This window comes from Garra rufa, chromosome 9 (assembly GCF_049309525.1).
Source record: "Garra rufa chromosome 9, GarRuf1.0, whole genome shotgun sequence".
Taxonomy (NCBI): domain Eukaryota; kingdom Metazoa; phylum Chordata; class Actinopteri; order Cypriniformes; family Cyprinidae; genus Garra; species Garra rufa.
This window is the reverse complement of record NC_133369.1, coordinates 943,206-968,906: the sequence shown is the minus strand read 5'-3', so window position 1 is coordinate 968,906 and position 25,701 is coordinate 943,206. Positions and strand designations below refer to the sequence as shown.

At 34.1% G+C, this 25,701-nt stretch overlaps 2 protein-coding genes across 2 annotated transcripts in view; one reads left to right on the top strand and one right to left on the bottom strand.

Annotated features, from left to right (window-relative positions):
• The window catches only part of iqgap3 (IQ motif containing GTPase activating protein 3), a 43,970-nt gene extending 33,288 nt beyond the window's left edge, over positions 1 to 10,682 (bottom strand). Inside the window, exons 1-13 of the mRNA XM_073846495.1 lie at positions 10,412 to 10,682; positions 9,262 to 9,349; positions 7,784 to 7,940; positions 6,520 to 6,597; positions 6,321 to 6,397; positions 6,163 to 6,230; positions 5,925 to 6,038; positions 3,339 to 3,517; positions 3,175 to 3,256; positions 1,921 to 2,084; positions 1,750 to 1,837; positions 1,497 to 1,660; positions 381 to 541 (exon numbers count right to left, since the gene is read on the bottom strand). Of these exons, the coding sequence (XP_073702596.1) occupies positions 381 to 541; positions 1,497 to 1,660; positions 1,750 to 1,837; positions 1,921 to 2,084; positions 3,175 to 3,256; positions 3,339 to 3,517; positions 5,925 to 6,038; positions 6,163 to 6,230; positions 6,321 to 6,397; positions 6,520 to 6,597; positions 7,784 to 7,940; positions 9,262 to 9,349; positions 10,412 to 10,442 (1,451 nt within the window). The 5' untranslated portion in view covers positions 10,443 to 10,682. The remainder of the gene's footprint in view (positions 1 to 380; positions 542 to 1,496; positions 1,661 to 1,749; positions 1,838 to 1,920; positions 2,085 to 3,174; positions 3,257 to 3,338; positions 3,518 to 5,924; positions 6,039 to 6,162; positions 6,231 to 6,320; positions 6,398 to 6,519; positions 6,598 to 7,783; positions 7,941 to 9,261; positions 9,350 to 10,411) is intronic.
• A 3,755-nt stretch (positions 10,683 to 14,437) lies between these two features.
• The window catches only part of LOC141342451 (uncharacterized), a 50,106-nt gene continuing 38,842 nt past the window's right edge, over positions 14,438 to 25,701 (top strand). The window contains exons 1-5 of the mRNA XM_073846898.1: positions 14,438 to 14,644; positions 15,757 to 16,050; positions 19,144 to 19,345; positions 21,142 to 21,348; positions 22,726 to 22,854. Of these exons, the coding sequence (XP_073702999.1) occupies positions 14,438 to 14,644; positions 15,757 to 16,050; positions 19,144 to 19,345; positions 21,142 to 21,348; positions 22,726 to 22,854 (1,039 nt within the window). The remainder of the gene's footprint in view (positions 14,645 to 15,756; positions 16,051 to 19,143; positions 19,346 to 21,141; positions 21,349 to 22,725; positions 22,855 to 25,701) is intronic.

Here is a 25,701-nt window from a genome sequence, read left to right as displayed (position 1 = left end):
AGACTTAAACTGAGCAAACGTATGAATTTGCTGCAGATGCAGATATTTCTATGATGAAATTCTGCCGCTTGTGATGTAAATCAATGAGATGTTTATAACAGTAGAGCGGATACTGACATGAAATGATGTAAATATCAGTGGTCGCTCTATATCTCCAATAATATGTCTGACATTTAACTTATTCTGACTTATTCTGACATTTAACTTGATAAAAATCAGTCAAGATTTGACCACAAAAAGACACGAAGCACCAGCTGAAGATGACCGTTTGCACAATTACACTTAAAGAGCTTTTACTAGATATTAAAAAAAAAACTCTAAACAGAAGGCATGGAGTGGATTGTGTGTGAAACATGTTTGTGATAAGTGAAGGGTCAGACCTCTGGATCAGACTGTCATCGATGTCGGCGAGTCCAGCTGCAGGACTGACTAGTGTAGCGCTGAACGCACCGAAGTCTTGAACCTCCACCGCTTGATTAACCAGAGCCACCGCCGACAACATCTCCACCGCAACAAACAGCTCCTCCTGCTGCAGCTCACCCTACACACACACACACACACACACACACACACGGATTAGTTCACTTCCAGTGCTCCGAGTTTGAACTTCCAAAATGCAGTTTAAATGCAGCTTTAAAAGACTCTAAACGATCCCAGCCGAGGAAGAAGGGTCTTATCTAGCAAAACCATTATTTTCTTAAAAAGACAATTTATATACTTTTTAACCTCTGTGATGCGCATGCATACTCTGTGCACTCTGGTTCAAGACAGTTAGGGTATGTCAAAAAACTACCATCTCATTTTCTCCTCCAACTTTAAAATCTTCCTACATGGCTGCAAAAGTACCGACCCAGTGTTTACAAAGTCAGGGCTCCTACACATTTTCCATTTCAAAATTCCATACTTTTCCAAACCTCTCAGTAGATTTGCCGGATTATGCTGCATAAACCAGCATCAAAACATACCTAACCAGCATATGCTGTTTTTTTCAACAGGGAATACAGTCATCTGTAAATATTTGTATTGGTTCAGGGGCTTTCGGACAACATACAGAGTACCTAAAATTAAAAAATACAGACGTTTTTGCACATTCAGTTAAAAAGTAAATAAATTCCAATATTTATTTTATAGAAAATAACAGATCGTTTCGCTAGATAAGACCCTTCTTCCTCGGCTGGGATCTATTAGAGCTCTTTGAAGCTGCATTTAAACTGTATTTTGGAAGTTTAAACTCACGGCACCCATAGAAGTCCACTATATGGAGAACATTCCTAAAATGTTTTCCTTAAGAAATATAATTTCTTCACAACATCTTGGATGACAAGGGGTTGAGTAAATGAAGCTCTGGAAGTGAACTTCACTTTTAAACTGCAACATCAGATGATTTACAAGCTAGTGAGTGTGTGTGTGTGTGTGTGTGTGTGTGTGTGTGTGTGTGTGTGTGTGTGTGTGTGTGTGTGTGAGAGTGTGTGTGTGTTTGTGTAAGAGTGTGTTACCTGTGGGCACTGGTGCTGTAGTGGTGCCAGCTCTCTCTGATAAAGTTCTGCAGCAAATGGATACACGTCTGGCAGATGAGCATCTGGATTCATTAGCGCCCCAATCGTCTGACGAGCTTCTCCACGCCGCACGGCCTCGTTTATTTTACACACCGCCTGCTGCACTGCGCATACACACAGAAACACATACAAACTCATTCAGTAATGAACAGGCCTCTGTTGGTACATGAGAGAGTATAGAGACATCACTGACTTGTTCGGTCTCTCTGCGCCTCTTCATTGGCCACGCTGACGCCTTCCTGGAGCTCATCTCTCTCTAGTGGATCCACACAGCCCAGATCCTGACAAACACACACTTCAGTCAGTGGTGGATGTGGATGTGCTGTACATGTATAAGTATGTGAGATGATAGTGAGTGTCTCACCAGGGCTTTCTGCTCTCGGTCAGCAGTCAGCTGCTCCAGGTACCAGCCGGCGTGATCTCGGACCAAACCTGTGAGCGCCAGACTGGAGTTCTGCAGAGCGGAGAGCAGCGCCAGAGAATCAGCGCAGTCCAACGCCTCGTCCACCCGCTCCACCGCCGCTCGCACTGCAGAATACACACATGATCATTGTTCAATGACAAACTCTGGTCCATACAAACACAGCGGAGACATAAGAAAATACCAAACACACACTGCCTCTCAAAAGTTTGGAATCAGTAAGACTTGAAATGTTTTTAAAAAGTCTCTTCTGCTCATCCAGGCTGCATTTATTTGATCAAAAATACAGAAAAAAACCCTGTAATATTGCAAAATGTTATTACCATTTTTTTATTTTCATATATTTTAAAATATAATTTATTTCTGTGATGCAAAGCTGAATTTTCATCAGCTGTTACTCCAGTCAAGTGTCCCATGATCCTTCAGAAATCATTCTAATATACTGATTTATTACTAGAATTATCAATGTTGGAAACAGTTGTGCTGCCAAATATTTTTTGGAACCTGTGATTTTTTAACAAGTTAAAAAGAACAGCATTTATTTAAAATATAAATATTTTCTAACAATTTAAATCTATGCTATCACTTTTTATTAATTTAACACATCCTTGGTGAATAAACATTCATTTCTATCAAAAAAAAAGAAAGAATAAAAATTTACTGACCTCAAACTTTTGAACAGTAGTGTATATTGTTAGAAAACCTTTCTGTTTTAAATAAACGCCATTCTTTTTAACCTTTTATTGATCAAAGAATCCTGAAAAAAGTATCACATGTTCCCAAAAAATATTAAGCAGCACAACTGTTTCTAACATTGATAATAAAAGTAATAAATCAGTATATTAGAAAGATTTCTGAAGAATCACATGACACTTAAGTCTACTTTTTTTTTTTTTTTTTTTAGAAATATTATGATTTTTTTGCATTACGTTTACATTGTAGTGAATTAAATGAACAAACAACTATTTTTAACAATTATTATTATAACAATAAAAACAAGATTAATAAGAAAAATAATTCAAACTATTAAATTAGGTGTGATTGGCTAACAAAAAATAATTGTCAAAATGCATTAAAAAAAATCTTAATCGTTAGAAATAAATAAACAAATTTTCACTTTTCATGGAAATATTCTATTTTCTAAAACACATTTTGATTTTGTGGTGAAATATTGGTGGTGTTGTGTCACAGACTCACTGTTGACTTTGTTAATGGAGTCTTGTATTTCTCTCTGCGTCAGATATTCCTCATAGATGTCTTTTTCTGCTGATCCATTTCCCTGAAACACACAGAATCATTCACATTTGCTCCAGAGGGTGCTGTTTATATTGTATCAGTCTGTGTTTGTGTGACGCTCTTACGTGTGTCCGTGCTCTCGCTGCTTTCTGAAGGCGTGCCTGCCGCAGCATCTCCTGATAGACGGGCATGAGTGAGTCCTGCAGGCCGGTCAGCATGGCGTTGGGGTTCCTCAGGGCCTGAGACGTGACGTCCACACAGCCACGATCCACCGCCTCATTGATGGCGATCACGGCCGCATGCACTGCAGACAGATGAGAAACACTGATCAGCATCTCACACCAATATCAAGTGTGCAGCTTATCTGTGTCACTTACTGCGTCTTTACATGTAATACTTGTGGTTTGTTCAAGCTGGGAATTAAAGATGACATTCAAACATCAAAACCATTATGTCTGATCACACTGCACAAAGTGATGCTCTTCCTCAGTGTTTCTGTCTTGTTTTCCAGTTTAAACATCTAAAGATTATTTTTACTTGAGATTCACAGTGACAAAAAAATCATAAACCAAATAATATCTGTCAATGATGTCAGAAAAAGAAACTTTTCTCTTGTTTTTCTGACTTCACTGGCAGATATTTTCTTGTTTTAAGCATTAATTCACGTCTTTTTAATTAGTTTTTCAAGACTTATGACATTTTGCAAAATAATACAATAAAGAATCTTTGAAAAAAATTCAAATGTATTCATCTGGATCTGGGTTACACTGCAAAAAATGCTTTTCTAGCTTAGATTTTTTGTCTTGTTTCCAGCCAAAATATCTAAAAATTCTTACATCAAGAAGGATTTTCTAGATGAGTAAAAATTATTGTCTTGTTTTCAGAAAAAAAAAAGTCAAAATTAAGTACATTTTTGCTTGAAACAAGCAAAATTATCTGCCAATGGGGTAAGAAAAATAATCTTGTTTTCTGTTTGAAATGAGATTTTTTTTCTTACCCCATTGGCAGATTTTTTGGCTTGTTCTAAGCAAAAACTCACTTAATTTTGACTTGTTTTTTCTGAAAACAAGAAAATAATTTTTACTTATCTAGAAAATCCTTCCTGATTCAAGAATTTTTAGATATTTTGGCTGGAATCAAGCATTTTTTGCAGTGTACTATATTTAACTAAAATTAATCTATGCTTTAAATAAATGAACATTAACTGAAAAAAAAAAAAAAAAAAAAAAAAAAAACTATTTCACCAATAGGCATTTTGAAGAATGTTTTGAACCCTTTGACTATAGGCTATAAAAACTTAATATCTTCTTCAATTTTTGTCTTGTTTTCCAGTACAAAAATCCTAATATTCTTAAATCAAGATACAAAATTACTTATGATTTTTAATTTATTTTTTTAAATCTGTATTAGCAGGTATTTTTCTTGTTTTTCAGCAAAAACTAACTTAACTGTGATGCACTTATCTGAAAACAAAGCTTAATAGACTTGAGCCATTTTGCATCTCCAATAAATGTATCTTGATTTAAGAAAGTTCAGATATTTGTACTGAAATACAAGAAAGAATCTTCATCTGGATCTGGGTTACTAAATTTAACTAAAAAAAAAAGCATTAAATCTATGCTTGAAATAAATGAACATTAACTGAAATTAACAATAAAAAAACTATTTCACCAATAGGCATTTTGAAGAATGTTTTGAACCCTTTGACTATAGACTGTAAAAACTAAATATCTTCAATTATTGTCTTGTTTTTCCAGTTTAAAAGTTATAATATTCTTTTTCTTAAAGATACTGTATTTTGAAAGAAAAAGCAAAATTAGTTAAGAAATCTGTATTAGCAGATATTTTTCTTGTTTTTAGCAAAAACGAACTTAATTGTGATGCACTCATCAGTAAAAAAAAACTTAATAGACTTTGCATCGCCATTTTGCATCTCCAATAAATGTATCTTGATTTAAGGATGTTTAGATATTTGTACTGGAAAACAAGACACAAATACTAAGGACAAACATCAGTTTTTGAGTGTAAAAACTAGAAAAGAAAAATACAATGGAAGTGAATGGGAACCAACATTATTTGGTTACTAACCATCTTCAAAATATCTTCTTTTGTGTTCATACAGGTTTGGAACGACATGAGAGCAACTAAATCATGAGATAATTATCATTTTTAAATTAACTGCTCCTTTAAGCTCTATATAACTTTATATCTTGCTTAGTATTTTTGGCATATTTTTCTGTCAATTTTTTCTTGTTTTAAACAAAACTCCACTTCTTTTTAATCAGTTTCTTTAGACTTGTGCCATTTTGCATCTTAAGTAAATGTATAAGAAAAAAAACAAACAAACTAACAAAAAAACTAAAATGTATTACTCTCGTTCTGGGTTATTATAGTTTATTAAAATCAAATATAAAACCATAAAATCTATACTTGAAATAAATGAACATTAACTGAAATTAAAGTATTTCACCAAAATCCCACTTTAATTTAGTTTAACCTAATGTACTAAAACAACTGAAAAAATAAAATAAAAATAAAAATAGACAGCAAAATTCTAAAGTTTAAAATTAATATGAAGGATCTGAGGATTCTCAAATGCAAAATGTGTGTTCTGCTTAAAGAGAGCAAACATACATGTGTTGAATGGTACTTTATAAACTATATAATTTATAATATTGCATGACTTTTCACAGTGCAGGCATGTGTTTTACCTGCGGCCTCGTCCACAGAGAGCTCGTTGGCCAGGATTCCTCCAATCTTACTGAACGCTGGCATCTGAATGCCGTATTTATCCAGCTCCAGCTTCATGTTATTGATCTCCTCCTCTGCAGAACATTTCAAACCCAATTATTAAACCATTAAACCAATAGCTGTGCTTTGGGAAACTGATCGGTCAATCCAGCAGTTTATAGAAACTGATGTGAAACTGCTGTTAAAGTAGTGTTTTACCTGTGAATTTGACCTTCCCGTAGAGGTCCTGAATCTGAGGGGCGAGTCCCAAACGAAACAGGTACAAACTAAAACAAGATATCAGAAACCAGGGAATCATTAAGCTGCAATAAAACACACAGAATTTGATTGTAATCATCTTTGATCCGGAGCCAGACCTCAGCGCGTGAATGCAGTAGACGGCTCTGGGCATGTTCTTCTTGTCATACACATCCGTCGTCTCCGGATGAAAGATCTGCAGAAAACATCAGGAATCATCTTCAGTAATGTGGAATGTTCATTAGATTTAATGATTGCACTGTCGAGTGTCTGCAGTGGTATCACGGGCTAAAACGCAGGCAGAGGAGTCTGATTTACCGTCGGCAGGCCGACCTCCATCATGGCGCTCCTCCAGTGGTTGATGTTGTCCGTGTGACGGAACTGAAGCCCAGTGGCCTGAACAGAAGACATCAGATCATGTTTAACATCAACAACAGCAATTCAAGATCTCACTGCAGACACAGCAGCACAGTCAACCACTGTCCTGTCATTTCTGCCTTCTAAAGGCACAGTTCTCCCAAAAATTCTTATAATTTATTCCTGCCATGTGCTTCCAAAACTGTATGGCTTTTTCTTCTGTGGAACATATAAGGAGGTATTTAGAAAAATGTTTTGAACCCTTTAACTATCATCTGCAAAAATGAAATATCTTTTTCAAAAAAATCAAAGTTCCAAAATCTTAACATTGTTAAATCAAGATAAAAAAAATAAATAAAAAAATAAATATATAAATATATATATATATATATATATATATATTTAAAATAAATTACATGAAAACCAATGCCAATAGGGTCAAAAAAAATAAACTTACTTCAAAGAGGGAAACAAGTTTTCTTTTGACCCCATTAGAAGATATTTGTTCTTGTTTTCAGCAAAAACTCACTTTGGATGCACTTCTCAGAAACTCCACAACTTGCATAAATTTCTAGCACAAAAAAATCTAAACACTGGATGAAGTAAGTTTCAAAAAAAAAATTTTTTTTTTTTTTTTTTTTACATATTAGAGTCCGATGTTTTTACGGAGGGAATTTCTCATTTTGTCACTCCATAATTAAAAAACTAAGAACAGACAGAAAACAATGCATTTTATTTTTTTTTTACCATTTTTGGGGGAATTAAATTTTGCATAAAATCAAGCAACATATATGAACAAATCCCTCTGTAAAAACATTCAGAATATAGACAGGAATAAAAATGCAAAGTTTGATGTGTAAGAGCTACTGAAGTGGAGATATATGGCTCAGTGTAGGAGAAAAAACTCATTTTAAGAAAACAGCCTTTAAAAATTTGGATTGTAATTGAAATCTATTGACACAAATACATAAAGTGCTATAAAAGAAACACTTAACAGTGTCTTTTGGGTGTTTTCTTTCCACTAGTCTGAAAAAAAAAGCCCAAAATCTCAAACTTGACAGTTGCATGAAAAAAAACTGTGTTTTTGCCTGCAGTGTCCACCCTTTAGAATGTTTAGATATTTTTACTGGATAAGAGATAAAAAAAAAAAAAAAAAATGTTCCCAGTGTCATCCACATGACGCAATAATACCAACAGCACATTGTCGCAGTTATGAATCCCTGACCTTGTATCGCCCCTGGTCAAAGTCGTAAATCTTCTTCAGCGGAACCACATGAGGAGCGAAGCAGTGGCCAAGTTTAGCCAGATAAACTCCATTCCTCAGTGACTCCTCCAGCTCAGTGGGAGCAGGTAACTCCTCCTTCAGACACGCCTCCATCCACCTGACAGACAGCAGGACCAACACATGAACAAACACATCCACATGTTTCCACAGCTTCACTCTAACACTGTTAAAGGATTAGTCCATCTCTAAAATAATTTGCCCATTCCTATATCATCCAGGATGTCCATGTCTTTTTTATTTTGTTTGTAAGGAAAACATTCCAGGATTTTTGTCCATATAGTGGACTTCAATGGTGCTCAACGAATTGAAGGTTGAAAATGCAGTTTCAGAGCAGCTTCAAAGGACTCTAAACGATCTCAGCTGAGAATAAGGGTCTTATCTAGTGAAACGATAGGTAATTTTCTTTAAAAGAATTATATTTATACACTTTTTAACCACAAATGCTCATCTTGTGTAGTTCTGCGATGCATACTCTGTTTAAGACAGTTAGGGTCGAAAAACTCCCATCTCATTTACTTCAAAATCTCAGTTTTACCTTTTTTGTAAAGGGCGTTTGATCTTCTTTGCACGTTTACTTTGTAAACACTGGGTCGCTACTTCTGCAGCGATGAAGGACGATTTAGAAGGTGAAAATGAGATGGGAGTTTTTCGACATCCCCCAACTGTCTTGAACTGGAATACACCTGCGCAACGCAGAGCTGGACGAGATGAGCATTTGAGGATAAAAAGTATATAAACTGAACATTTTTTGTGAAAAATAACCGATTGTTTCTCTAGATAAGACCCTTATTCCTCGGCTAGGATTGATTAGAGTCTTTTGAAGCTGCATTTAAACTGCATTTTTAACCTTTAATCTGTTGAGCACCATTGAAGTCCACTATATGGAGAAAAATCCTGGAATGTGTTCTTCAAAAAATTACATTTGTTGCCTGAAGAAAGAAAGACATGATTATCTTGGCTGACATGGGGGTGAGTAAATTATCAGGAAATTTTTATTTCGGAAGTGGTGTAATCCTTTAACAGCCTGATAAAATCAGTGATGAAGATGATAAAGTGAAATGATGAATTTTTGGATCTTATATTGTCTTATATTATATTATATTATATATCACTCATTTATACCTTTCTAGTTTGTACAGTCTTCAATGTGGATGTCATTTGAAGGTAAGCACTGAACCCAACGTGGAATAACATACTTGTCAATAAAGTTCTGCAAAGGTTTTGGCACTTTTATAGAGAATTGGTTGATAGAGAATTGATTTATCAAAACAGTTGACTCAAAACTAATTGTTAGAACACTTTATGGATACAAAACCACCTCAAACACATCAGACACACCTCACAGCAGTTGACATCAGCACTAGTGTGTGTGTGTGTGTGTGTGTGTGTGTGTGTATTCTCGAAAGGTGTGTGTGTACCTCTTGGCCTCCTCCAGACGGCACAGGTATTGATAAGCCACATTCTGAATCCTCTGTTCATCCATTTCCTCTGCGGTCAGACGCTCATCTGAAATCAACATCAACAGTGAACAAAAAACACATCTGTGACCCTGAACCACAGTCTTAAGTAGCACAGGTATATTTGTAGCAATAGCCAACAATACATTGTATGGGTCAAAATGATTGATTTTTCTTTTATGCCAAAAATAATCTTCCATAAAGACATTTTGTACATTTCCTACCGCAATTATATCAAAACTTATTTTTTGTTAGTGATATGCATTGCTAAGAACTTCATCTGGACAACTTAAAGGTGATTTTCTCAATCAAATCTTTTTTTTTTTTGCACCCTCAGATTCCAGATTTCCAAATATCTCCACCAAATATTGTCCTATCCTAACCATCCATACATCAATGGAAAACTTATTTATTCAGCTTTCATAAATGTATAAATCTCAATTTTTAAACAGTTTACCCTTATGACTTGTTTTGTGGTCCAAGGTCACATTTATGACTGCTACCAAATTCCTTGTTTTTATTGTTGTGATTTTTTTTTTCATGATTATTTGAATTTATTTTATATGTAAAGCACTCTGAATTGCTATTGGGTATGAAATGTTCTATAGAAATAAACTTTGCCTATCATAAAATGACTGCAAAAAAATTATATGCAGTTCAAAAACAGTTTTTTCCACAAATACAAAATATACAGTGACAAACCTCACATTTCAGCCTTTGAAAAATATTTTTAAGAAAAGGGATTTTTAAAAAAAGGATTATTCAAAATATAAATTATCTTAATTTAAGACACACAGACGTTTACTTTTCTGTCTAAATGGGGAGATTACATAGACTTCTTTTGTTTTTATATACAGATAATTCAAGATTTTATAAACTAATCCTAACCCTACCGCTAACAGAACACTCCCTGCATTTTCACAATGAAAAAACTTTGTTTACTTTATTTTTAAAGCAGTTTTACAAATGAGGGCGACCCCAAAGAAAGTTTCTTTGGAGATTTTGTCAGGTTTACCTCACTTTTAGGTACAAATTTGTCCTCAAAACATGGATAGTAGCTAAAGTTGAACACAAAGACTTCAGGTAAAAGTTTTTTTAGTAAGTTACTTACAGCCAGACCGGACCTGAACACCGTCCCCCATCTCTGTTCTGTCAATATCTGATCAATATTCCGATAAATCAATACAAACACACGCAATGATCTCTGACAAGCGCCGCGATTCACTTCTAATCAAACCGTTCCTTTGTAAAACCGCGAACTAGTGATAGTGTCGTTCTGTAGTGTTCAAATATCTAATACATCTACTTCGATAACTGAGGTTAAACTCTCATTCGGCTTTGATTAATACTTTCATAATAAATGAAGCCTAAAAACGCGAGTGTTCCAGTCTGTCATCTTCTTCTTCTTCTTTGGGGTTTATAGGCGGCTTGCATCCACGATCGTTGCACTACCGCCATCTTCTGGCTGATTTCCTCTGTTACTCCAGTTTCTTTACTCCCGCTCTCTTCTCATCATATTCTATTCATAAGCCCAGTTTCCCATAAGAAATTACACAGACTTTTCTTGGTTTGCCCGATCACATTTTTATGTAGTATATCTTTCATACCCGTTCCTGCCACCCCATCTTTCTTTAGCTCCTCCATAAGTTTCCTTCTCTGTTCATCATATCCTCTGCAATTTAAAATGACATGCTCAATAGTTTCTTCCACCCCACACCTCTCACAGTACCCAGAAGGATGCTTCCCTATAATGTATAATGTGCTATTCAAATTACTATGCCCAATTCTTAATCTAGTCATTACTATTTCTTCTCTTCTAGACCCTCCCCATCTCCTCACAGAGCCAACTTTATTTTGTATAGTATACAGGTGTCTCCCTTTAACTTCTCTGTCCCATTTTCCAGTCTGTCAGTTGTTTACGGTTTGGTTTGAATATCCCGCCCGCTCCTCATTGGCTGCCGCGCGGCTCCACCCACCTGATGACGACAGGAAGAGCTGCTGGGCATTATGGGTACTGTAGTTTACACGAGTTGTCAATAAATAAAACAGTCTTACCGCGTTTAATCGTGTAAACAACATTATATGAAGTTCGAAAGACTATTGCTGATCTTTTCAGATTTTCTAAAATGTTCTGGAGATGGATTTTATTTAAAATAAATAATAAAATGCAAATATGTTCTGTCTTAATTAATCATTTAAGGTAGCCGAAATGTTAGATTTATAAATGTAGGTGCTGGTGCTCACAGAAGAAAAATGTTACGGTTTCGGACACGTCACTGATGGCGTTTCCATGGAGACGGATGTAAACGCTGTGACCAGCACCTGCTCAGGTGTGTGGAGTGAGAAAGAGAGAGAGACACCTGTCAGTCTGCTCACCTGTTCATACATCGATCAGCTCGGAATTTACGACATGATTCTAAAGGACGAATATATGAGAATCGAACATGACCCGCATCTTCGTAAATCCACAGTGGAAACTCTGCTTTTGTTTGTGTGAATCTCCTTTAGAGGTAAACTCCGGTTTATAAGCGTGCTATACGTCTGTTATTGTTCTATTCGCAATATGATATGGTTTACTGTAGTGTTATGTCGCGTATTCTTTATATTGTGAGTGTGATGAGTGTTCAGTTTGCTGTGGTAACTGTGTTTTAGTGTCACTCTAGAAGACTGATGAATGATTCATTAGTGAAGTGTGAATCCTCTCTGCCATTAACACACAATTTAAAACTACTGTCCTGCTGCTGACCACAAAATGTGTCGTTAAAAAATTTCACCATTTATTTATTTTTTTTACTTAAATGCTTTAAAGTCAGTTCTGGGTCATGTAATTTAATTGACATTTAATTAAAGTTTCATAAGAATTCGTGTGGAATATTATAAAGCGAAGGGCGGGGCTACGGGTGGGCCTGATTGACAGCTTGCCCGCCTAGTCAGATTTATCGAAATATAATTTTTTTTAATAATACAGTTTTAGAGTTTAAATTCTGCATTGATTACCTTAAATGTAATTTGTGTTGTCATGTGTTTCATTAGAACTGTGTGATGATAATAATAATAATAGTAATATGCTAATTAGTGTCTTCAGTTAAATTAAGCCAGCAGTACGTTCAGTTTTCGCGCCCAAATTTCTGTCAGGATTAACGGCTCCCTCGAATTCTTATACTAAAATTGACTAGAACAGAACATTTTGATTATGTCTAAATTATAAATTATTATCTTAAGTTCAAATCACAGATGACTAGTTGAACCAACAGACATCAGTTACTCAAGGTAAGGTTATAAATATCTGTGTGCATTAAGTATGGAAGTCCATTTTCGCCATAAAAAAGTCAGAATCGTTATAGTAAACTCTTAAATATAAGAATTAGACTTTTTGTCTGTTAACAGTTAACAGTTAAACCAGCAGTACTTTCAAAACAAAGTAACAAAGCAGCTTTGTTTAATACATCTGCAGTCGAACAAAAAGTACCGACCAAAAAAACAAAACAAAACAAAAAAAAAAGATTTTGTTTTATTTTTGTATGTATGTATGCAAAGTGTATAAACATCAAAGGTACACATTTCTAGTAAGTGTGCAGTTAATTCTCATATTTTCAGAAAGTTTTGTAATATTTGTCATCTCCCCAAATGCACAGTAATATATAATTTAATTGGAAGGGTTATATTGATCTAATCTTGTAAATATATATTTTCTGCCCTTTTTTGTAAATTTTGTGTAGAAGTATACAAATAACAATTACAATTTTAGCCATATTTCAAGTGTAAATTATGAGATTTGTTGTATTTTGAATCCAAATGTTCTTTGTAAGAGGCAAAAAAGTTGATCATACTGATTTCAAACTAAAGGATTCATTAGTTAGAATATACATTGAACCAAAAACTATCATAACGTCTTGTTAATAATTCAGTACACTTTATTTTTAACAAAACTTCCCATGTTTTACATCCCATCACATTACAGAATTTTAACTTGAATACTAAAACACTACAAATACATACTAAATTAAAAAACAAAAACAAAAAAACAAACAAAAAAACAAAAAACAAAGATGTCTCTACTGAAACCACCAAATGTTTCAGTAGTGACAATTATATACTTTTGAACCTAGCTCAAAAGATGCTAATCAGAAATGGTTAGCACAGTTCTGAACAGTGGTATAAATATAAAAACTAAATGTTATGGAATAGTCAGAACTGTGAGATAAATTAAACTCCAGAATGTAAGAAAAAAGTATTTTTTCCCTGTAGAATTGGACTTTATAATGCACCAGCTGTGTTTAATACATTTAAATAATACGTCAACCAAAAAGTACTTTGAAAAATAGTACAGACTTTGTTTTATTTACAAAATTATTTCATATAAGGGCCATTCTACAGGACTGGTCCAAAGTCTTTTTCCAAAAAAATTGTATGTATGCAAATTGTATAATATCCAAGGTACACATTTCTAGTAAGTGTCCAGTTAATTCTCATTTTTTGTAATATTTGTTGTCTTTCCAAATTTGTTACTACCGAAACATAGGAATATAAAATTTGATTGGACGGAATATATTGATCTATTAAGATTTTGCTTACATCTATAGTGTAAATTTATATTTTTTGCTATTTTATTAAAAAAAAGTTTTTAGAGGTATACAAATAACAGTTACAATTTTAGCAATATTTAAAGTCTAATTTAAGAGATTTGATGTAATTTGAATCCAAATGTTATTTGTAAGATGCAAAAAGTTGAATATACTGATTTCAAACGTTTTTTTTTTCCAACTTCACCTTTTAAAAGAATCAAAAAGATACTTTTAAAAACAACAATGGAAAAAAATATTTTTTCAATGTCACTTTTATAAGTTGAAATTTAGAGGTTAGGGTTTGGAACAGCTACCTCCCAATTGAAATTACCCAACAAAAGATGATTTATATATACTGATATTTTTAAATATTATTGTAGATTTCAATAAGTAGTAGAAGGTTCTTAGTAAACGTTTATGATTTGAATACTTAAATGCTTTTTAAATGTGTTTTTTTCTTGTGAGACAGCAGTTTGGACCAATTGTGTAGATAAATGACTCATGTAATAACTTTGTTTTTGTGTTCAGGTTGAGCATCATGTCTCCTCTCAGCTGTGATCTACTGTGAGTTCATGGCCTCTGATGGGTCTCCAGTCAGAGATGCTCCAGAGAAGCAGAAGAAGAAGAAAAAGAAGAAAACAGACAGAGCTGATGTGGAGGAGACAGACGTTCAGCTGGAGATCGAGAGACTGACCGCAGCTGGACATGCAGCGCTGCAGAGCGGAGACAATAACGCAGCACTGCAGAGCTTCAGGAGCGCATTAAAAGCTGCCACTAAGGTACCTGAAACACTCTGAGAACATCAAGACAACATGAAATCAAAACCGACTTGATAATGCATTCATGTACACTGCCGCTAAAAAGTTTGGGATTGTTTCCATTTATTTGATCAAAAATACAGAAAAAAGTAATATTATGAAATATTATTGCAATTCAAAATAACAGTTTTTTTTATTTTAATATACTTTAAAATATAATTTATTTCTGTGATGCAAAGCTGCATTTTCATCAACCATTACTCCAGTCTTCAGTGTCACATGATCCTTCAGAAATCATTCTAATATACTGATTTATTACTTTTATAATCAGTGTTGGAAACAGTTGTGCTGCTTAATATTTTTTTGGAACCCGTGATACTTTTTTCAGGATTCTTTGATGAATAAAATGTTAAAAAGAAACATCATTTATTCAAAATAGAAATATTTTCTAACAGTTTAAGTGTTTGCTATTTCTTTTTATCAATTTAACACATCCTTGCTAAATAAAAGTATTAATTTATTTCAAAGAGAGACTCCAAACTGACCCCAAAATTTGAATTAATTTAAATAAATGCTGTTCTTTTTAATGTTTTATTTTTTCAAAGAATCTTGAAAAAAAGTATCAAAGGTTCCAAAAAACATATTAAGCAGCACAACTGATAATAAATCAGCATATTAGAATGATTTCTGAAGGATCATGTGACACTGAAGACTGGAGTAATGATGCTGAAAATTCAGCTTTGCATCAGAGGAATAAATTATATTTTAAAGTATATTAAACTAGAAAAACACTATTTTAAATTGCAATAACATTTCACAATATTACATTTTTTTCAGTAATTTTAATCAAATAAACACAGCCTTAAAAAGCAGAAAAGTCTCTTTTAAAAATCATTAAACATGATCCCAAACTTTTGAACAACAGTGTATATATTCCAGAAAACCTTGAATATTTCAGCCACCTGTCATATGTCAAATATTGTTCATTTTATTTTAGTAACCCCATTATTATCAGAAACTTCAAGTTGTGGAATAAATAAATCATGCACCTGTAAATAAATTAAATTAGTTACTGTAAATCTGTCCATCACAATTGTCATGAGTAAAGCCTCATGGTTTGCTGTCTCCTTTAGCTCAGAGAGAAGAGACTGCAGCGAACATGTGCGTTTAATCTGGGTGCGGCGTATGTGGAGGCGGGCGAGCCTCAGAAGGGGCTGGATGTTCTGTCGCGCACACAGCCGGGTGAGAGAGGCGAGCGGATCGCAGACCTGCAGTTTAATCTGGCAACGGCCCACGAGGCGCTGGGGGACCGAACGCAGGCCGCACAACACTATCTGCAGGCCGCTCAGCTCTACCGATCACAGGGAGATGCTGGAGCCGAGGGAGACACCTGTGTCAGACTCGCACACTGCCACCTGCTGAGAAAGGTGAGTTATAATCGTTATGTTTTTTTGTCACATGAACCTTGGATTCAATGCAATTTCAATGCAAAAAGTCACACTATGAATAAAAATATTATAGGTAAAAACAGGAAACCTTTAGCATAAATGATTCTCATGCATTGCAAAAAAACACAAAAAAAGAGAACATTTGATTTTTAAAACTGTATTTAACAACTATTTTAAACTGTTTTTTTTTCACAAACAATATTGCATTTTTAAAAACATTTTAGCATTTTAAACATAAGACGTGTGGCTAATTACTCATTCTGTGTGCTTACCTGAAGTTAGAACTCAATTAGAAGCACTTGCTGACAATGCCAAGATGATGGGTTCAGTTCTCAAGTGAACTGATAAAAATGTATTCAATGCAGTGTAAATTTATTTTAGATAAAAAGAATGTTAACTTTTTTATTTCAGCTAGTTTCCAAGAACTAAAACAAGAAAAAAAAAAATTATATATATATATATACACACATATTAAATATTTTATTTCAGATAACATCTTATTATGCATCTTATTTCAAGTAATATATATATATATATATATATATATATATATATATATATATATATATTTGTTATGGTTTTAGATTTAGTTTGTTAACTATTAGTGGTGGGCCGTTATCGGCGTTAACGTGCTGCGTTAACGTGAGACTCATATCGCGCGATAAAAAAAATATCGCCGTTAATCTATTCTCAAAGTTGGGTTGGGAGCTGGGTCTAAACTACGCAAGATATGATGACTTTCACCTTAATATTTTAGCGCGGATGACGTATATCTAGTTGAATTGCACTGTAGGGGGCGAGAACAAGTCTTCAACTTCTGTGAAATTACCACATCAAATTAGACGCGCAGACATGGATGCAGTTATGAAGCCGCTTCAGGGCAGGTGCGTGCGTTGCTAGACCCTTTTTACTGGGGCACGTGCCCCAGTGAAAATCTGCTGTGCCCCAGTAAAATCTCAAATTTGAGTTATAATTTACTTTGATAATCACGAAATAAAGACATTAAATTATATGCAACAACTGAATTGACGCTTCTAAAAGCAACGCAGTTTATTGGAAGACTATGCACGCAGATAGGCTATCCATACCCGCGCGCCTGTGTATTTTATGGGAACGCGCACGTCGTACAGCTTTTTGCGCAGAAGTACTTGGTTACACAAGTTTGTATAGTTAATTGTGTTGTAAATGCAATTGTCAAGCAGTTTGTAATGCATTTTGGAAACAGGAGATGAGCGCCTGGTCTAATGCGCCACCTGGCTTGAGAAACCAGTTCTCAAAGACTTACTTTTAGTCATTATTTGGGTAGCACAAATATTCTGAATGCCTTCAGCAGAATTTAAATTAGCCATTTTAATCTAGATTAATCTAGATTAATTTCAAGATTTAATCTAGATTAATCTAGATTAAAAAAATTAATCTATGCCCACCCCTATTAACTATACATTTAACAAATATAAATAGCCTCAAAGTTGAGAAACTGGTACAAAATACATCATAAAAAATTTATTTTTGGTTCTGTGCTACTACTACATTGTAATACATGAGTTTTCAAAGTTGTAAATAAAACCAATTATTATCAAATATTATTATTGTTCTTTTCAGGGGTTTATTTTGTATCGAATTTTACATTAAATTCAGTGTTACTTGCCATTTCGTTCAATTATTTGTGAAATTTACTGGCAAATTTCAGAGTGAACTTTTTTCTAGAAATTTTTTCATTGTGTCTGTTTGCTTGTTGCTTGCTTGAGCACAAAAGCCAAAAATACATTGTAAGGGTTAAAATTAGGGCTGGGCGATTTGGCCTAAAATCAAAATCTCGATTAACTGAACATTTTAACCCGATTACGATTAATGAACGATTATTTTATTCATTAATAAAATTATATTTAATTATATTTAAATAATATTTATTTTTTTGCCCTCATAGTTCACTGACAAGTTTTGTACAGTAAATATGCGCACATATTACAAGTGAGAGATTTTTGAATGAAGGGTGCACACACTATCTACTATCTATGATTAACTGAACATCAGTGTTGAACAACTGAAATTAAAGCACACATTGCTTAAAATGAAAAGTCACATTTTTCTTAAATTAGTGACAATAAATAACTTGCACTTTTGGAAACAAAATAAATTATTTATAAAATAATAATAAATATTAAAAGTAGAAAATAAGCAGTATCTCTTCTAAATAAAATTACTCTTGTATATCCTGTAAATACTTTTTGCTGTATAAATACTGTTTAAGCTCTCCATCGACATTTCGGCGGAATAACGTAACGTAACGGAGCGGGGTCACCTGACTCCACACGCAGTAGTGTTTTTAAAGGGAAAGTAATTGAAATAATTGACCTGGAAAAATTTGATCGATTATAGATGCTGAATGTCGATTTCGATTACTTTTTGATTAATCGCCCAGCCCTAGTTAAAATTTATAGATTTTTCTTTTATGCCAAAAATCATTAGGTTATTAAGTAAAGATCTTATTCCATGAAATTATTAAGTAAATTTTGTACCGTAAATATATCAAAACTTCATTTTTGATCATTTTTAAATTCTGCATGGCGAAAAACGTCATTTGGACAACTTTAAAGGTGATTTTCTCAGCATTTAGATTTTTTTTGCAAACTCAGATTCTAGATTTTCAAATTGCATCCCGGCCAAATCTTGTCCTATCCTAACAAACCATACATCAATGGAAAAATTACGCTACATCAAAAGCTTATTTATTTAGCTTTCAGATGATGAATAAATCTCTTTTTGAAAAATAGACCATAATGGTTTTTAGGTCCAGGGTCACATATAATATTTGTTTTAAACCTTTAAAACACTACAGGAAGGGCAATAAAACAGTCCTTTTAATTAAACTGGTGCATTTTATTCACCCCAAACTGCTTAACATACGAATTCCATTCAAACCTTTTTAAGATTAAAATGTAAAAATCTTCGAAAACTGAACTGCATGTCATTACACTTGCCACTGGTCTGAACTGATTGCTCTTGTTTATTCAAACCTAATGCATGAGCTGCATATATATTTGAGCCTTTTGTTCTGTGTGTGTGTTGCAGGAGTGGGACGAGGCTGCAGCGAGTTTCCAGCGAGCCGCTGAGAGTTATAAACTAGCAGGAAACGCATCTGCAGCTGCGCTGGCGCTGAAGGATGCTGGGAAACACATGCTGCAGAGCGGCCGCAGCTCCAGTGAAGACATTATCAGCATTCTGACCGACAGCCTAGAGATGAGCAACGGCATTAGCGATCAGCAGACGCTGGGTAACACACTCGCTATCACTGCTGTTTGTGATCGAAAACATGTTCAGCACGAACGATTAGTGATGTTTATTAAGTTCAGCATTTTATTTTATTTTATATTAAGTTCTGCCCATCAGGAATATTAGATCCAACCCCAGACTCTGGATCCTGTCAGGATATGTTTTGTCTGGTTCCCAAAACTGTATTAACAGACTACTATCAGCCAAAAAGTTGAGTGAGAAAGCCAGAAAAAAAAAAAAATAACAGGTCCAGGAGACAAATTGTGACCCTGGACCTCAAAACCAGTCTTAAGTCGCTGGGGTATATTTGTAGCAATAGCCAAAAATACATAGTATGAGTCAAAATTATTGATTTTTCTTTTATGCCAAAAATCATTAGGAAATTAAGTAAAGATCATGTTCCATGAAGATTTTTTGTAAAATTCCTACTATAAACCTATCAAAATGTAATTTTTGATTAGTAATATGCATTATTTAGAACTTAATTTGGACAACTTGAAAGGTGATTTTCTCAGTATTTTGATTTTTTTGCACCCTTAGATTCCAGATTTTCAAATAGATGTATCTCGGCCAAATATTGTCCTATCCTAACAAACTATACATCAATAGAAAGCTTATTTATTGAGCTTTCATATGATGTATATATCTCAGTTTTGTAAAATTTAACCTTATGACTGGTTTTGTGGTCCAGGGTCACAATTAATGATGATAATGATTACTGAATATATGTATTAAATATGATATTGAGTAATCTTAGTTTGTGTATGTTTCAGTGCTCAGACTGTTTTTTAACCAAATTGCTTCACATCAACATCCTATCCCATAAAACCTTTAGGATATTCTCTTTTATCTCTTATTTGTGAGGACAAAACTTCCATGAAACTCCACAACTATTCCATTTACATTACATTTTACATTTAGTCATTTAGCAGATGCTTTTATCCAAAGCGACTTACAAATGAGGAATATGTACGCAATCAAAATCAACAAAAGAGCAATGCTATGTAAGTGCTATGACAAGTCTCAGATTAGCTTAATGCAGTATACATAACAAGGTTTTTTATTCATATTGTAAATAAAAAGAAAACGGATAGAATAGAAAAAGAATAGAGTAAGCTAGTGTTTTTTTTTGTTAATTGTAAAATAAATTAAAAGAGAAAAGATAGAACAGATAGAAGAGTAAACATCAGCAAACATTGTAATGAAAAATTAAAAAATATATATAATTAAACAATAAATGAGACAAATCAATTGATCAATTACATAAATGACTAATTATTATAAATTGTTATACAATGATAAATACAAACTTTCAACTGGAAGTACAAAAATATACATTATGATCAACTTTGATGCTCGTTATTCATTTAATAAATAATTCTGTTGAAATGCAAACATGAAACTACATTTTATAAACAGTATTGTAAGTATTTTTAACATTTTAACAGTTTAAAACAGAAAACGCAGCACTCACCATGTCAAGATCATGGGATTTACTTCTAGAGAAAAGAACATGAATGAACTGATAAACAAGTATACAATGAATGCAGTTTTAATTTCTTCAGATAAAAGCGTCTGCCAAATGCATACATGATGTAAATATCCTCAAATTAAAGCTTACTTAAAAAATTATATATATATATATATATATATATATATATATATATATATTTTTTTTTTTTATTTATTTATTTTTTTTTTTGGTTCAAAGCAGCTGCCTTTATCTTATGAAATATGTGGGTCAAATTGAGCAAACACCATAATCATAATGATTTCATGTCCTCACTTGTGTTTCAGGGAAGCTGCTGAGTGACGTGGGTCTGAGTTTCTCTCAGATGAGGCTGTTCTCCGAGGCGTCGCAGTGTTACGAGCAGGCGATTCCTCTGGTCTCGTCAAAACCGCACAGACTGGCTGTGGTTTTGCAGAATCTAGGCGCCGTCTATAACAGTTTGGGTCAGTACCAGCAGTCCCTGAGATTCCACAGAGAGGCAGCGGCGCTCCACGGTGAGACACACACACCTCAAACATGAAACATCAGAGTTATATCAGTCATGATCAGTTTTGGGGGAAACGCATCACAAGTAACGCAAGTTACGTAATAATATTACTTTTTCCAAGTAACTAGTAAAGTAACGCATTACTTTTTACAAGAAAATATCTGAGTTTGTAAAAAAAATAAGGCAGTTTTTCCCCTCCATTTATTGATTAAAAGCTCTCCTGTCCCCATGTTGAGAGAAATTGTGAGTAAGATGTTACTTTAGTTCTAGAATAAATGTAAACATGCATTAATTCATCTCACTCACTAAATAATAAAATAATAATCTAATATTTGTTTTCCTTTTTTTATTGCTGAAGAGTTGACATTTTGAATTTATTTTTCTCTAAGCCTGAGGCTTTTGGTGTGAAAAGGCTTTTACATTTGACAAAAATATAACTTTTTTATATTAAAAACAAACAAGCAAGCCCTGCCCAGATGTAAAGAGTAACGCAAAAGTAACAAAACGCATTACTTTCCATATAAAGTAACTAAGTAACCTAATTAGTTACTTTTTTAAGGAGCAACTCAATATTGTAATGCATTACTTTTAAAAGTAACTTTCCCAACACTGGTTATGTTAAAGTTGTGCAGTTAATCGAAATACCGTTGATTTCAGCGTTCAACGATTATGAAAATGCAATAACCAAGATAAAACTATTATTCCACCCCTTTCTAGAAGTACGTGATCGCTCCTCCATGAAAGCCAAATTTCACATGCAATCAGTAACAGTAAATTGTATCCATGCAGCTCTTAAAGTGACAACTGACTATTCCTGCTGTCGACTGTGTGCTTAATATAACAACAGAAGACAAAGAGGAAATCACTCACTGCTCTTGACTAAAGGGCTTTTTTTAGCTTTAATAAGAAAGTTTAATTGTTACAGTGAAGACCATGCTGTTTTATTTTACATTAGATTATTACATTTTTCTACCAGGCTGTTAGCTGAATACTATAGACTTGTATAAAAAACTTGAAACTTAGCTTGTTTGTTTCATTTGTATCTTTTTTTCCATTGTATTTGTCCTTTGGTTTTTTGTCTTTATTGTATTGCTGACAGTTTATTAAGTTTTGAGGACGTTTACTATTATGAGTTACCCTAGTATTCTGCTGTGGTATTGAGAATTGTGAACTTTTCCTCTGAAATTTGGATGTCATAGCACCTTTATTTACAAAAAATAACAAAATAAGGGCTACAACAAAATGATTAATACGATACAAAGTGCTAACAATACAAAGTTTCAGAATGTCCAATCTAATCTGCTATCATTATATTTGGTGCATGTGCATTCATCATGATTACTGTAATGTCCCGTGAGTGAGTGACATGTGGTGTGTCCTGCAGGCTCTCTGGGCATTCGAGGAGCTCAGGGTCGGTGCTTCAGTAATCTGGGATTCGCTCTGGTGGAGCTGGGAGAGCTGGAAGAGGCATGGGAGAGTTACCTACACGCACAACAGGCCTTCAGAGACACCGGTACTGAACCACTGACACACACACACACACACAACTCTGTAGAGCTATCTTTGTGAGGACATACATTGACACAATGCAATCTCTAGCTCCTTACCCTAAACCTACCCATCAGAACTAAGTGCCTCACCTAACTTTTAGCCTGATTCCTCAAACCAAGTACTGACCCTTAAACAAGTTCAAGTTTAAGTTCATTTATTTATAAAGCACATTTAAACACAAGACTGACCAAAGTGCTGTACATATAAATTGAATCCTAAAACTCTCAGAAATAAAACCTACATTTTAAAGTCAAAAAGAATAATACAATAACAGCATTCTGAAGGCTGAGTAATAATCAAATCCATACTACAATGTAATGAAAAAGGTGTATTAGAAGGTCAGATCAAACATGTGTGTTTTGAAAAGAGACTTGAAATTGGAAATGGAAGGTGCAACTCTAATCTCTGGTGGCAGATTGTTCTTTAACCGAGGCCTAACCACAGAAAAAGCTTGATCCCTTCTCTACGTTTAAGTCTGGAATGAGGGATAAAAGGAGATTCTGATCACTAAATCTTAGACTTCTAGTGGGAGTATAAAAATGCAATGGCTTTGAAAGATTTGTATACCAGTAAGAGAATTTTAAAATAAATTCTAAATTGAATAGGCAGCCAATGGAGGGCCCTCAGAATGAAGGTGATATGGTCACGTTTGCAACCATTTTGAAGGAATCTGGCAGGAGCATTTTGGACCAATTGTAGGTGAGTAATTTGAGACAACAAAGTGAGTTACAGTAGTAAACAGGTCTTTAAAGGGCTCTCAGAAAGTGAGTTCCGGCCAAAATGTCCTCATGTTACAAAACTGTCCACACTCCGATCAACACAAAAACTAAACCAACACAAACAGAGTTAGAGAAACATGGTCACTTAGAAGGACTCGCACACACTAAACGTATGATCTATATAAGGATTTATTACACACATTTACCCCTGGTTTCACAGATGAGGCTTAAGCCTAATCCCAGACTAAAATGTAAAACTGATCTATTTCAACTAAAAGAAACATGCACTGACTGATCTAAAAATATATCAGTGCCTTTGTTTTGTCTCAAGATGCACACCAGTAATGTTTTTTTTTGTCTAAGCACATTTATAAAATTACTTAAATGTCCAAATTGAACTATGGCCTAATCCTGGTTTAGGCTAAACCCTGTCTGTGAAACCAGGCCTCATTCTGACATCAGGGTTTTGACTTGCTCAAAATGAGGTGGAGGTGGTAGCATCCCAATGAAATTTAAAGCAAAAACAGAATCATCTGACTTTAGTTTTGTGAAACTATACTACATAAAACATAGTGTATACTGAACTGAACGAAACAGAAATGACAGACGGGTGGAATTGAAACTGCAAATTCACTCTCTGACAGCATTAGGCACTTATGGAACAACAGCGATACAGAGTTTCCTTGGTTACCACTCTTAACAAAGCACTACTTTAAAATGCATTATACAGAGGTAAGATGAAAAGTCAATACTCCTAATTTCCTTCCTCCAACTGTATCGTGATTCGTTTAACATCTTAACTGATTATTTATAAATACCAAGGATTTTTCCAAATATGCTTGCATGTTGTTTCACTGACAGAAGTTCAGCTGCAGTATTAATGTCATTAACCCTTAAGCTCTCCTTAAGTAGGTTTTATCTTTACTTTCTTTGGGGTCAGATTGACCCCAAGGATTGAAAGTGTGATTTCATAATGAATTATACATTTTTAATATTATAAACTATATATCATTTTTTTCGTTTACTTCTCAACTTTACAGTTCTGCTGTGTTTTCATGGATATTTTGTACTTTTTTACCCATTTACTGCACAATTACTCAACTACGCCACCAAGTGGCTTATAAAAAAATAATTTTTAATAAAAAAATCACCTAAATGATGATCTAAATTTAATCTAAATTGTTTTTGGACATTGCTCTATGTGTTAGGGATACAGTACTGCCATCTACAGGTTAGTGGAAAAACTTTTGAAGATATAGTTAAAGAAAGAAAGTGCAATGACCACATACATCCAGCAGAGGCCCTTAGGGACTAATTTCATTTTCACTTTATTTTTCTTCATGCTTCAACTTCTCCTCACAACTTTATGATATATATTTTGTAAATATATATATTTGAACATTTTAAAATAAATAAAAAATGTGTTTTTTTGTAAAAGCGTAGAATTTTAGTTTTTTAGAATTGCTGAATTTTTGTCTTTCATCTTTCTTTTATCTGCACTTTTCCCTCTCTTCTCTCTCTTTGTGTGAGTGTGTGGGTGTGTGTGGGTGTGGGGGGGAGTGTTTTTTTTTTTTTTGGGGGGGGGGTTGTTTGGGGGGTGCTGTGTGGTGTGTTTGTGTAGAGTTGTGTGTGTGTGTGTTAGGGGCAGGGGCATGGTGTGTGATGTGTTTGTGTAGAGTTGTGTGTGTGTGTGTGTGTGTGTGTGTGTGTGTGTGTGTGTGTGAGTGTGTGTGTGAGATAGAAAGTTCGTTCCACTTTGAATTTATGCTGTAGGACCAGGCCTTTATTGAAATGTTAATTATTTTAGATTTAAACTGGATTTACTACTTTTTTTGGACAAACGAAATGAAAAAAAAAAATAGCTTTTTTTACTTTTCCCATTCATTTTCAATGTGGGGTCAATCTGACCCCAAGGAGAGGAAACGGTAAATTTTTTTTTACACACCTTTAGAACAACCGAATTAAGTCCGGATTTTTTTTGTGTTTTTAGATTGATTATTTAGGAAAAGTCACAGAGTCTCATGCCCCTGAGATTAAGGGAACTTTATAAAAAAAAGAAGGAAAACTCCAGTGGGGTCAGCCTGACCCCA